General features: G+C 40.9%; 1 protein-coding gene across 1 annotated transcript in view; it reads right to left on the reverse strand.

The window, feature by feature from the left end:
- Positions 1–10,377: 10,377 nt before the first annotated feature.
- F5 (coagulation factor V) overlaps positions 10,378–14,675 on the reverse strand; it is a 68,949-nt gene continuing 64,651 nt past the window's right edge. The window contains exon 25 of the mRNA XM_059412408.1: positions 10,378–13,428. Within this exon, the coding sequence (XP_059268391.1) occupies positions 13,282–13,428 (147 nt within the window). The 3' untranslated portion in view covers positions 10,378–13,281. The remainder of the gene's footprint in view (positions 13,429–14,675) is intronic.

Below are 14,675 nucleotides of genomic sequence, written 5' to 3' on the forward strand. Positions count from 1 at the left end.
CTTGGGTCCCATTTATGTTCCCACTGATTTTGCTTTTTCTCCTACTTCTTTTTTTTTTTTTTTAAGATTTTTTTTATTCATTTGACAGACATCACAAGAAGGCAGAAAGGCAGTCGGAGGTGGGGGTGGGCGGGAAGCAGGCTCCCTGCTGTGCAGAGAGCCCAATGCAAGGCTTGATCCCAGGACCCTAAGAGCAAGACCTGAGCCGAACGCAGAGGCTTAACTCACTGAGCCACCCAGGAATCCCAACCTTAGATCTCTTAGGGGAACGAGTCGAGAGCTAAATATATTCATTCCTATATACATCAAATTATGTGTTTTTAATTGCTTGAGTTTTATTTTTTCGCTGAGAGCGTGGTGCTCTCAATTCCTTTGCCTTGGAAGAAGGAGACTTTTTGACTTAGGAGGATAGTGCTAGAAGGGCAGAAAAGATGCTGTGTCGTACCTGGCCAATATCAAACCACACTGTCCTCGCCAGCCAATAGTTCGTGAGGCCCTTTAAGGGGCACTGAAGGCAAGTCTAGTCCTCATGACAGGGCCGGATGTAGCATGGTGGGCCTCCTCCCTCTCTGGTGCGGCTGGTTCACGTCTCCCCATCTCATGCCTCCTTCACAGGCAACCAATGCACTGCACACTCACAAAATTTTTACTTAATTTCATTTAAAAAAGATCCAATTTGTCTCTGGAGGATTTACAATGATTTCTGGATCCTGTACTAGCCCTGTGGACTCCAGACACAAGCAAATGTTAAATAGTCCCGCCCCCGAGGAAAAACACGATTAGGCGGGGTTAAGCCCACTGAAGGAAGCCCATGCAAGCTGTTCAAGTCTTGTAGCCCCGTCATAAGGCTCCACCTCTGGGCGAGCCTGGGAGAGCGCGGGCAGCCCAACCGGCCGCCACGCACTGGGAGGGCGCGGGCTTACAGAGCTGAGAGCCCTAGGACCCAGTCAGGATGGGGGGCTGAGCCCTGTGACCCTTAATGCCAGTGAGCTTACATGTCTCAAATGTACATGTCAACCATTTTTTGTTATGTGTATTTTACCATAATTTTTTTTAAAAAGTGAGGAGTGGTCTAAAACAAGGTGTTTGACACAACAGTAATTAGTAACAGTTGTTCATACTAATAGCACTGCATTGATGTTATAGTTTATCATATTTACATGATCAGTGTTATTAGTAATAATCATTGCCTGTATACATGCTCATAATATGTGCCAAGTACCAGTCTAGGCACTTTACATGAAAATACAGTCTTTGTCGCTATTTCCCTAAGACTATAGGGAACAGAGAAGTTTCAGCTTCTTATCTGCGACACCTGCAAACAGGCTTGCCACATTCCCCACTTTCAGGAAGCCTCTTCAGTCCGCAAGAAGGAACCTCGAGAGAAGGCTGTTGGGGCAAACAGAACGGTCAACCCATTGCTAAATTTCGTGCAGCCAAAAGCAGGCGGGTGTGTGGCACTCTCCGAAGCACAGAGAGGTTACCCGGCATGGAAAACGTGCAAGGGCGGGTGAGCCTAAAGGAGGCCCTGGCGGGGGCGGGCGGGAAGCACAGTGAAGCAGAGCGTCATCTCGGCCACAAGGACTCCTGTCCTTACCCAAACAGACCTGTGGGGTCGCCTCATCTCTCAGCGGGTCAGTGTCCCACATATGAACCCCTTGTGCCCACCTGGGGCTCTATGCCAGCACCATTCCTTCTGACCAGCAGGCCCCATCCTCTGAGCAAGCCAGAATCCCGTCCAAGGTCGGCATCCTCTGTCCCACCTCAAAGGGAACCTACTTTTAATCTGGTTGCCACCACCCATCATTCACAGTTTGCCGATCAGGGATGTACTTGGTATCCATGTGCATTTCTTACCCCAACTTCGGGTAACTGGATCTCCGTGGGTGGCTGCTGCCTTTACGTTTTTTGACTTTGCAAACACACTGGGTTTCTGGGCGGGGAGTGGGGCACGGAGGGAGACAGATGGGTAAGGCATTATTATCAGATCTTGTACAGAGAACACAGGGGAAGGGTTGGACAGGCTGGGCAAGGCTTACAGGACCCTGTCCTTAAGCATAAAGCTCTTAGACTACCCTGGTTTTCACTGACCTTTTACCCCAATCCCCTGCTTTGGCATTCCGCATAGATTGCCTTGATTCGCATCCAAAACCTTCAAGAACTGAGTCAAATGACCTTCAAAAGCTTCACTCCAGGGGCACCTAGGTGGCTCAGTGGGTTAAGCCTCTGCCTTTGGCTCAGGTCATGATCCCAGAATTCCGGGATCAAGACCTGCATTGGGCTCTCTGTTCCTCAGGGAGCCTGCTTCCTTCCCTCTCTCTCTGCCTGCCTCTCTGCCTGCTTGTGGTCTCTGTCTGTCAAATAAATAAAATCTTAAAAACAAACAAACAAACAAAAAACAAAAAAAGCTTCACTCCATCTTACATGGGCACTGCTCTTTGATGGACTTTATATCACTTGGAGTTAATCTGCCATTGTCTCTCTCTCTCTCTCTCTCTCTTTTTAACTGAAGTATAGTTGACACACAATGTTACATTAGTTTCAGGTGTACAACATAGTGATTCAACAACTGTACATCCCACAAACACAACTGCCACATGTCACACGATTGACTATTCCCTAAGCTGTACCTTTCATTCCTGTGACTTACTCATCCTGTAACTGGAAGGCTGTAGTCCGCACTTTTCTTCACCCATTTTGCTTATCTCCCTTCCCCCTCTCTAGCAACCACCACTTTGTTCTCTGTATTTATGGGTCTAATACCACTTCCCTTGGCATAATACTCTTTAGGTCCATCCATGTTGTCACAAATGGCAAGATCTCATTCCTTTTTAAGGATGATTAATATTCCATTGTATACATACACCACATCTTTATCCATTCATGAACGGACAGACAGTTGGTTTGCTTCCGTATCGTGGCAATTATAAATGATACTGCAATAAACACATGGGTGTGTATATCTTTTCAAATTAGTGTTTACATTTTCTTTGGATAAATATCCAGTAATGGAATTAGTAGATAATATGGTAATTCTATTTTTCATTTTTTAAGGAACCTCCATGCTGTTTTCCACAGTGGCTGTGCCAATGTACACGCCCACTGACAGTTGCACAAGTGTTCCCTTTTCTCCATATCCTTGCCAACACTTGTTGTTTGTTGTCTTTTTGTTCTGGCCATTCTCACAGGTGTGAGGGGAGATCTCATTATGGTTTTGATTTGCATTTCCCTGATGATTTGTGATGTTGAGCATTTTTCATGTGTCTTTTGACCATCTGTATGTCTTCTTTGGAAAAACAGTTCAGGTCCTCTGCCCATTTTTTTAATCAGATTTTTTTGTTGTTGAGTTGTGTACGTTATTTATATATTTTGGAGGTTAACTCCTTATTGGCTATATCATTTTCAAATATCTTTTCCCATTCAGGAAGTTGCCTTTTTGTTTTGTGGATGGTTTTTTCTGCTAAACAAAAGCTTTTCTTTTGGTGTTTTATTTGCTTCTTATTTTTTTCTTTTCATATACTAAATACAAAATACATAAATATCTTTGGTGGGGACATTTCATACAACCAAGAAATAGCAAATCTTAAAGCTTACAGCATAGTACCCAGATATGAAAAACTTATTACCTGGGCATTGATAATGTAACTGTCAATCCATGCAAAGTCATTTTATCTGCCTGTGTCTTACTGCTTGTCCCACCTCTAGTCTCTGAAAACGTAAGAACTCAGGAGAATTAAGCATTCAGAATTTTCCATAAAATAACTTTTTGTTAGGAAAAAATGCCAAGAAAAATGGTAGCATGGAAATCTCAGATATTTTTAAGTGTATGTTAGGCTCACTATCTTTGGACACATGCCAGTTATAGCAGCAAATCCACTGACCCATCTTTCCTGGCCTATCTGGAGAAATAAATGTATACCATTTATGTTTTTGGCTCTTTAGATGATTTGAGCTATTTGGTTAATATTTTTTCCCTGCATTTGCCAAAGTGGTTGTAAAATCAAATAATTGTGATTATTCAAAGTTAGTTCTAAGAACAATGAAGTCTGTAATTTTAATAACTTGAAAAAAATCCTGGAGTAGTAATTCTATGTTTCCTCTGACCTTTTCATCTTTGTGATACACCCACAGACTGTTTTCTAATTCTCAACTAGAACTATTAGTAATGTTTAGGATATTATCTGTTAGTTTCTTCAAGTCATGGCTCTGCTGTGAGTCATTTAGCTCCTCTGCATAGCAACCAACTATGATATAACAAACAGTGGACAATGAGATGTCAGTGGAGGATATATTATGCAACAAAAGTTATAACCTCATCTAAGTGACTTCAAATAGAGGAATAAAAATATAGATATGCTTTTTTATTTAAAAAATAGAGGTATTTTAATATTCCCACATAGCATCAAATATAACCAAACATCCTATTGATCCCCAAATAAATATTTTTCAGATTAATAGGCACTCTTAATTAATATTTATATATTAACAATTCATGTCTACCTGTTTGGAGGGGATGAATTATAAATGTTACTACATCCATTCTGTGGAAATGAAACCAGACTCAAAAAGAAGCTGGGCGTCTGATCATCCGGCTTCCAGCTTTGGCTCTGACACAAACAGGCAGTAGTTTCAGGCAAGTTGTTTAACCTTTGGGGACTTACCCTTCCACACAGGGCAACAAAGTTGGGTCTCACGATCTCTCTTCTTCTCATCTCTTACCTATTACTCCACATGATTTTCTTGTCCCTGTTATATCTTGGTAAATTCTAGATCAGGAAAGCTCCTGCCCACCACTTCAGCAGAGGGACCCATGGCTAGCTACGAAATTTGGGGAGCCCATTGCAAAGTAAAACTGGGGGCTCCTAGTTAAAAAATTACTAAGAATTTCAAGGGGGTGACAATAGAGCATTAAACAAGCATGAGGCTCCTGTGAGCGTGGGGACCCTGTGACTTGAACCGATCATGCAATCCATGAGGCTGGCCCTGGAGAGAACAAAGGAATTTTTCTTTACATTCAGAGGCTCTCTTTTGCTGCTAACTGAATGAAAATCAGAGACATCTCGGTGGAACAGTGACCTGAATCATTAAAGGAAAGAAATTATGAGAGTACAGAATTAGAAAGCCAATGTTTCAGATTGACCAAAATGACAGAACAGGAGACTCCTGACTTTCCCTCCTCCCACAGATTTGCCAACTAGACAGCTGCATATGGATCACTTCCCTCTGAATGATATCTAAAAACCACGTGAATAACTCCTCCATATCCGCCTACTGAGAAAACACATCAAGATGGGTAGGAAATGCTGAGACGTGTACCATAAACCCCACCCCTGGCACAATGCCTTACAATCGGGGGGGAATACCTAACTCCCAGCTTCTCCCTGTGAGTGAAGTGTTTGTACCCCACATCTCATGCTCAACTTTTAAGGCTACTATGAGAGGGATGGGTCCCCAAATCTCCCACATCAGAGAGCCAACAGGGGTTGGCATTCACAAGCCCCACAGGAACATAGCAAATGAAGAAGCAGCTGTTAAACAGGCACACGAACACTCCCCCACCTATTCCCTAAGGCTCAGTACAGCTGGAACAGGCAAAGGCACCCATCCCCAGTTCTTCCCTGGAAGGAGTTTGAGTGCAAACTTTCCCAGCTGCTGGCTGAGGGTCTGGCTTCTAATCAGTTTGCATCTGGCTGCTGACTGGGACATCCTAGGAGCCCTAAAAAGCGGGAGGACACTTGTCCCATAGTCTCTCTTTGGCTCACTTCAACAGCAACAACCACCTAAGTTGCCAGCTTTTCCTGGAAGGAACTTGTCCACACACAAAGTGCTCCAAGTTTTGCAGTTGTCACTCAGGGAGCAGGTTCCCAAGTCACCTAACTCCATTAGCCACCAGGGTTTGGCATCTACAATCCCATAGGACAACATTAAACAAAGAAACCAGTTTCTAAACAGGCACACAAGCTGTTTTTGTAGCTTTCCCTTCCCCGTCTCAGCATGGAAAGAAGAGGCAAGAACACTCCTCTCCCCATTTCTCCCTAGAGGGTACTTGACTACTTTCCTAGCTGCTGTTTGAGGTCCTGGCTTTTAGTTAGACTGCATGTGGGAGCAGCCAGGGATCCTCACAGGAGACTGGAAGAGCTGGTGGGCATGCCCCCTTTGATCTCCCCCCAGCTTGTCCAGCAGTAAAACCAAGTCTCCAGCTTCTCCCTGGAAGAAGCATGTCTACACATCTCGCACCCAAATGTTACAGCTGCCACAGAGGGAAATGGATCCCAAATCATCCAGCTCTTGGTGCTGGCAGAGCTCAGCATTCACAAGTCCCCCAGGACAATATGATACCAAGAAATGATGCTACATGGTTGTACAAACACCTTTAGCAACTATTCTCCCTGGTTCAGAACAGAGTAAGCTAAACCACCCAGCACCTGAGTGGTTTTGATGGAGACTGGACTGTACCTCTAATATCCTGACTTTTCCAGATACTGCCTGAAGGTTAGGCTTCCAGTTATCCTGCACTGGTGAGACGATGGAGCAGATAATTCGTATTCATGAAACTGAACAGGCATGTGCACATTTTCCACATCTCTGGGACAATCCACTACTGGGACCCATAAAAATAAAGACAGCAGAATGGATAATCACAAAGATTTGAGAAGCAACTAGGACCTCAGGCTAGGCTGATTTATGAGGCTCAAGTCCAGTCAGTCAAGTCTGGGAGAGTTGGCAGTTTCATCTATTGCACAGAAAACAAGGCAAAGGGCCAAGGAAAATGACAAAGCAGGGAAATGTTTTCCAAGCAGAAGAACAAGATAGATTTTTAAAGACCAACCTTAATGAGATAGAAGTAAGTGATTTACCTGACAGAGAGTTCAAGATAATGATAAAAATTCTCACTGCCATCAAGATAGCAATGAAGGAACAAAGTGCAAGTTTCAACAAAAAGATGGGAAATATTAAAAATTACCAAATAGAAATCATAGAACTAAAGTATACAATAACTTAAATACAAAATCCAATAGAGGAGCGCCTGGGTGGCTCAGTGGGTTAAAGCCTCTGCCTTCAGCTCAGGTCATGATCCCAGGGTCCTAGGATCGAGCCCCGCATCAGGCTCTCTGCTCAGTGGGGAGCCTGCTCCCTGCTCTCTCTCTGGCTGCCTCTCTGCCTACTTGTAATCTCTGTCAAATAAATACATAAAAATCTTAAAAAAAAAATAAAATTCAATAGAGGGCTTCAGCAATAGACTAGATGAAGTGGAAGAGAGAATCAGTGAACTCAAAGTCAAGACACTGAAAATCATCCCATGAGAGAAGCAAAAAAAAAAAAAAAAAAGAAAGAAAGAAAGAATATAGCTTAAGGTACTCATAGCACACCATCAGGTAGGCCAGTACATGCATCACAGATATCTGAGAAGGAGAAGAGAGAGAAAGGGATAGGAAGCCAACTCAAAGAATCAATGGCTGAAGACTTCTCAGACCTTAGGAGAGAAACAGATATTCAGATGAAGATGAATCCAAAAGAGACCCACACCAAGACGTACTATAATTGTATTGTCAAATATTAAAGAAAATGAGGCAACCTTAAAACCAGCAACATAAAATGACTTGTTATGTATAAGGGAACCCCCATAAGACTATCATCAGACTGTTAGCAGAACCTTGTAGGCCAGAGGAGAGTGGGATGATACATTCAGAGTGCTAAGTGAAAAAATAAAAACCAAAATAGCCACCAAGAACCCTCAACCCAACATAGATATCCTTCAGAACTGGAGAGAGGAAGATTTTCCCAAACATGAGCTGAAGGAGTTCATCATCATTAGACAGTCCTCACAAAAACTGTTCGAGTTCTTCAAGCTGAAGAACTGAAAGGATGCCAACTAGTAACGTGAAAACATAAGACAGTATAAAACTTGCTGATAAAAGTAAATATATAAATATATAGGTAAATTCAGAATACACTAACATTGTAATGCTGGTATGTAAGTAATTTACAACACTAGTATAAGATCTAAAAGACAAAAGTCTTAAAATAACTACAGCTACAATAACTTGTGAATGGAGACACAATATTAAAAAGATGTAAATTGGGACATCAGTAACGAAATGTGGGGGAAGGAATGTAAAAATGTAGAGCTTTTGTATGTGCTTGAGGTTAAGTTGTTATCAGATTAAAATAGACTGTTATATATACACAAAATATTATGCATAAGCCTTATAGTAACTATAAAACAAAACCTTCAGTAGATATACAAAAGATAAAAGAATCAAAGCATACTATAGAAAATCATTAAATCACAAAGAGAGCAAGAGTAGAACAAAGGAATGCCAAAATCGCCAGAAAACAATGAACAAAATGGAAAGATTAAGTTCATATGTATCAATAGTTACTATAAGTGTGAAAAGACTAAATTCTCCAAACAAAAGACATACAGTGGTTGATGGACATAAGTAAGAACTAAGCATGCATGACCTAAAAGAATAGCTCCAGCTTTAAGGACTCATACAGACTGAAAGAGAAGAGATTAAAAAAAAGATTTTTCCGTGCAAACAGAAAGAGAGCAATGGTAGCTCTAAATTCTATCAGACTAAATAAACGTTCAGCCTAAAACAATAGGGAAAATAAGATCACTATATAATGATAAGGGAGTAAATTCATCAAAGGAATATAATCACTATAAATACCTAGGTACCCAACGTCAGCCTCCTAGACATAGAAATCAATTATTAACAGATCTGAGGGGAAAAATAGACAGCAATACAATAATAGTAGGAGACTTCAGTGCTGCCCTTTCAACAATGTACAGGTGGCATAAAACCAGTCAGTAGATCAGATGGACCTCACAGATATTTACAGAACATTCTATCCAACAGCAGCAGACTACACCTTTCTCAAGCACACATGCAATATGTTCTAGGAGAGATCATAGTTAAGCCACAAAACAAGTCTTCATCGATTTAAGAAAGCCAGAATCACCTCTACGCTTTTTCTAACCATAATGGCATGAAACTGAAAATCAATTACAAGAAAGCAAAAATTCACACATACGTGGAGATTAAACAACATGCTTTTAAACAACCAGTGAATCAACAAAGAAATCAAATGGGAGATAAAAAAAAAATCTTGAGGCAAATGAAAAATGGAAACGCTACCAATGGAAAACATAACAAGCTTACGAGGAAACATACCAAAAACTTATGGGATGCAGGAGAAGTAGTTCTAAGAAGGAAGTTTATAGTGATAAACACCTACATTAAGAAAAAGAAAGCTCTCACATAAAGCTAACATTATATCTAAAGAACTAGAAAAAGAAGAACTAAGCCCAAAGTTAGTATAACGAAGGAAATAACAAAACAAAATGGAAATAAAAAAAATATAGGCTAGAAGGACAATAGAAAAGATCAATGAAACTAAGAGCTGATTTTTTGAAAAGGTTAACAAAATTGACAAAACATTAACTAACTTAAGAGAGAGAGAAGACTGAAATATAAGATCAGAAGTGAAAGAAGACACATTACAACTGATATCACAGATATACTAAGAATTGCAAGAAACTGTTATGAACAATTGTACACCAACAGATTTCTTCTAGGATAACCAAGGAGAAATTAACAAATTCCTGGGAACATATAACCAACCAAGAATGAATCACGAAGAAACAGAAAATCTGAGCAGAACAATAATGAGTGATGAAATTGAAGCAGTAATCAAAAGCTTCGCAATGAAAGGAAACCTGGGACCAGATAGCTTCATGGGTGAATTCTGCCAAACATTTAAGGAAGAATTAATACCAATCCTTTGCAGACTCCCACAAAAAATTAAACAGGATGATACTCCCATACTCGTTTTATGAGCCCCTACCAAAGCCAGAGTATGAGCCTTCGTCTGAAAGCCAGAAAAAGATATGCCCAAAAAGAAAATTACAACCTAATATTGCTGATGAATATAGATACAAAAATCCTTAACAAAATATAAGCAAGCTGAACTTGATACAGTATTAAGGATCAAACACCACGATTAAGTGGGATTTATCCTTGAGATGCAAAGGTATTTCAATGCATGCATTCAATAAATGTGATATACCACATTAACAAAATGAAGAATCTATATTGTAGTATCATTTCAATCAACATAATCAAAACATTTAATAAAATTCATCATCTTTTCACAGTAAAATTTCTCAATAAGTTGATATAGAAGAACTATACCTCAACATAAAAAGACCGTATATGGCAAACTCACAGCTAAACATATCCAGAGGAACAAGTTGAGGAGCAAGACCTGGCCTGCCCACTCTTCCCTCTTTCATTTAAAATAGCACTGGTAGTCCAGGTCAGGGCAATTAGGCAAGAAAAAGAAATAAAGAACCCAAATCAGAAAAGAGGAAGTAAAATTGTTTCTATTTGCAGATGACATGATGTTATACAGAGAACCCTAAAGATTACACTATTCTTACAGTGTTATATATATTACAGTTAGAACTAATAAATTCAGTCAAGTTGCAGGCTATAAAATCAATATACAAAAATCAGTTGCATTTTTATATACTAACAATGAACTATTGGAAAGAAAAATTAAGAAAAGAATCCCATTCACAATAGTATCAAAATACCTAGGAATAAATTTAACCAAGGAGATTAAGTATCTGTACACTAAAAACTATAAAACATTGATAAAAGAAATTGAAGACACAGATAAATGTATAAACATTCCCTACTTGTGGATTATAAGATTTTGTATTGTTAAAACGTCCATAGAATCCAAAGTGATCTACAGATTCAGTGCGATTACTATCAAAGTTCCAATATTTTTCAAGGAACTAGGAAAAAAAATCCCAAAATTCATATGGATCCACAAAAGGCCCCATATATCCAAGCAATCTAGGGAAAGAGGAACAAAGCAGAGGCGCCACACTTACTGATTTCAAGCTACGTTACAAAACTACAGTAATCTAAAGCTTGGATATTGGCATAAAAACAGACATAGATAAAACAACAACAACACAGACATAGATCAATGCACAGAATAGAGTCCAGAAATAAACCCATCCATACATGGCCAATTAATTTTTGACAAAGGTGCAGAAAAACACTGTAGGAAGAGGATAGTCTCTTTAGTAAATGGTGTTGGCCAAACTCAGTATCTCTACGCAAATGAATGAACTTGGACTGGTAGCTTACCCCATATGCAAAAATCAACTCAAAATGGGTCTCGGCTGGGATGTAGGGTGGGCTGGTGGTGGCGGCTGGGGTGGTTTTGTCTGCCTGCCCAAAGGAGGTGGCCATGTTGGTGGCGCTGGGGGACCAAGCTGTGGTGAGACGAAGCCCGGAATCCCGGACACTGCCCATGGAGCCCGAGGGGTGCCTGAACGTGCCCCTCGGGGGTGGTCAGCTGGATGGGATAGGAGAGTAAGCATGAGCAAGGGGGAAAATAGGTAGGGACGGGCCGTGCTGATGGCTGTGAAGTACCTTCATCTGCAGCTTCAGGAGCAGTGCAGGTCTGGTTTGGAGATCAAGCCCTGGTTGAACCCTTAACGGAAAGAAGAATAACTGTGAGGTGATGACATGTTAATGAACTTGATCATGGGAATCCTTTCACAACGTAGAGGTATGTCAAATCAACAAGTTGTACACTTAAGTATATTATGATTTTGTCAAATGTATTTCAATAAAGGTGGGAGAAAATAATGAAGCCGATGTTCTGTGGGTGTTTGAAGCTCCTATACACCTTCACAGGACTCAGCCCACCCACAGAGGCGACAGGTAACTGACCGTGTCTAAAGGTGTCCCCAATGAATTATACTCCTTGGGATGCACCTGTGACTTGTGCTAACCAGTAGGATACCTCAGAGTGAGGCTGTGCCAGTTCTGGGCCTAGCATTTAAAAGGACTGGCACAGTTTCTGCTCCCTAAATTGTTAACACTTGTTTGAAGAGCTTGACTCACTTTACAAGAAGTCCAGCTCCCCTGTTGGAAACATCCAAAGGATAGACCACTTGGAAGCCATGTAAAGAGGAAAAGAACTGAAACCACATGGAGAGTGACAGAGAACCAGCTGTTTCAACATCTCCTGGAGCCTTCTGGTGACTCTGGCTACAGGAGCATCTGACTATAACCTCACTGGAGAACGCAAATGAAGTCAGCCTTAAAACCACTCAGCCGAGCCCAGTCAACCCACAGAATCATGAGAGAGAGAATTAACTTGTTGCTTTAAGCATTAAGATCTGGGGTGGTTTGTTCCACAGAAAGATAACCTCACCAGTGACTGTTCCATGTGACTTCCAGGAGGCCAGAAAGCTCCCCAGTCTCTCAACGTCGATGGTGTCATTGGATGCCAAGTTCCCAGGGAAGGGAGTGCAGAAAGGGGAAGTCATTAAGGAAGGGAGAGCAGGAGGTTGGGGTCACCTTCAGGGGACTGAAGGGAGCCTCAGAGACTTGGCAGTCCCAGCAGGAACAGTTGCCTTTGGGTGAATGGCTCCAAGGCCGTTTTGCAGGTTTTAGCTTTCCCTTAGGCGAACCCATGTTTTGAAAAGGTAAACCATTGTAGTGCCAGCTAGAATGAAGCCAAGGTTACACACTCATTTCTCCCATGGTTATTTTGGTTGTGTTCCGTGTCTAAAGACCCCTTACTCTGACCATCAATAGGTGATTCAGTTCCAAGGGAGACCAGGCCAGACTCACAAGTTGGGACAACTGCGTCTTTACTCATAGAGGGTCAGAAAAATCATTGTTTGGGTAAGACAGGGTACTTTAAGCACTCATTCTTACATATGGTATGATTTTTTTTTTCTTTCCATGTTAAGAAAAATGAAACATTTAAAACTTTATTTCCTTTACTCTTAAATCATAGGGATTTTTGTTTTGTTTGGTTTGGTTTTTTAAAGGTAGGAGTGAAAACTATCCAGGTCTAAAAATGGTTTTTTTTTAAAGTAGTATCTTTTTTATTAGTGTGTGTAGGTTTTAAAAGAACTATAATGAAGCATTGCTAACTACATAAATATTACTTTACATAGCATTTTTAATCATTGTGAAAGAAGCCATTTGCTTGTTGGTTCTCGATATTTTTCCCATCTATATTCAGATCAATTAAGAATTAACAGCTATCATCTCACTGAATTGTAGCAAGGAGTTTACCTTATGAAAGTTTCATATATAAAATTTTATTCTCTAATAGAAAAAAGGGAAAATACCGAAAATTATTAATGTTTAAAAAGCTATAAAATACATTGCCTGCTCTAAATGGTTTGATAGCTTTACAAGTCCTTCCTATGTCTTCGAATATTCAATTCTAGTAAATATCACAGCCAAAGAGCTCCAAGCGAAGTGCAATACTTTGATTCCATGTTTTAGGAATGATGCGGATGAACCTGGACATAATGGGTGGGTTGAAAGAGTTCTTCACGTGTCCTTTGATATTATTGTTTCCTTCAAAAATCTGAAAGCAAAATATGAGAAGGTCTTTAAAAATGATATCGTGGTTATAAAAATCTTACAGATCATTTTCTTTTCTTCTGCAATTTTCATTCAAGCTGAGGGCATTACACATACAACATCATTGGAGATGGTCTTTGGCCGATTATGAAATCCCATGCCTAACAGACCTCTTTAGGGATTCCACCTCCCAGTGATCTGGGTCAGAAAAACAGAGAGATCTGACCTTGCTGTGAGGTGTCTGGGAAACCATCTCTGCCCTTAGCGCCTCAGTAGCTGTGTGTGACTTTGGGCCAGTCTCTTATATTCTCCAACTCTCCATGTCCTCACTGGTAAATAATAAAAGTTTACCCCACAGGAGTCGTTACAAAGAGTTTTTTAAGTATATAAATATGTGACAAGTGCACAGTGAGTGACAGATAACGGTTAGTTGTCACTGACATTGAAAATAAAATGCAACCATGGGCTTTGACTTATTCTTTTTGGCAAATGTCTTCTACCCTCAATTGAACAGCGTTTTATGACTTCTTTTTTTCTTTTTGCGTCCTGGCAAGTTCCCTGAGATCTACCCAGAGCAGCAGCTGGGCCACTCTTTGTTCATGACACTGATGCTTACTGGGCTGTAAAGACATCCAGGTAAGACACATAAAACCAGCCAAACCAAACGACCCACCAGACAAACAGCCCAGGAGTTTAAAGAGAGAAGGTTCAAATGCATTCACCGAGGTAGGTGCTGAGCCCATGATGAGCATTCGGTAAAGGTCACCCCTTCTCCTGTGTTGTCCTATTGGCTCCAGCCTGGTTTCCCTTCCTGGAATATTAGGCTCATCTCCCTGATTTTTCCCTAGTAGCATTTTGAAAACACATGGCTGGGGATTAAGGAGCGTAATGGAGTAGTTCGTCTTGCAGGAAATTGGGTTCCTCATCGGTTAGGAACCTCATTGTCTCCTGCTTTAATAATATGACACAGAAAGCTTTATGGCCATGGGTATTTGCTCAGTCAAGAACAACAAGCTGACCCAAGATAAGCTAATATGATGCTATTTCACAGTGGACGTTCCCCCAGACCCCCGTTATGGACGACATGTTTGTGTCCCCCTCAAATTCTCACTATTTTGCAGGGGCTCCATCTCCGCAGAAAGTTAGCCTGCGCAGTATCTGTCTTCAGAGCAGCTCCCTGCGGAACTGGGGTTCAGACTTCTTAGAGGGGAGGTGCATGTCTGTGCATATTTGTCAAAAGCAAGGAGCTCT

This window comes from Mustela nigripes, chromosome 10 (genome assembly GCF_022355385.1).
Source record: "Mustela nigripes isolate SB6536 chromosome 10, MUSNIG.SB6536, whole genome shotgun sequence".
In the NCBI taxonomy this organism is placed as follows: domain Eukaryota; kingdom Metazoa; phylum Chordata; class Mammalia; order Carnivora; family Mustelidae; genus Mustela; species Mustela nigripes.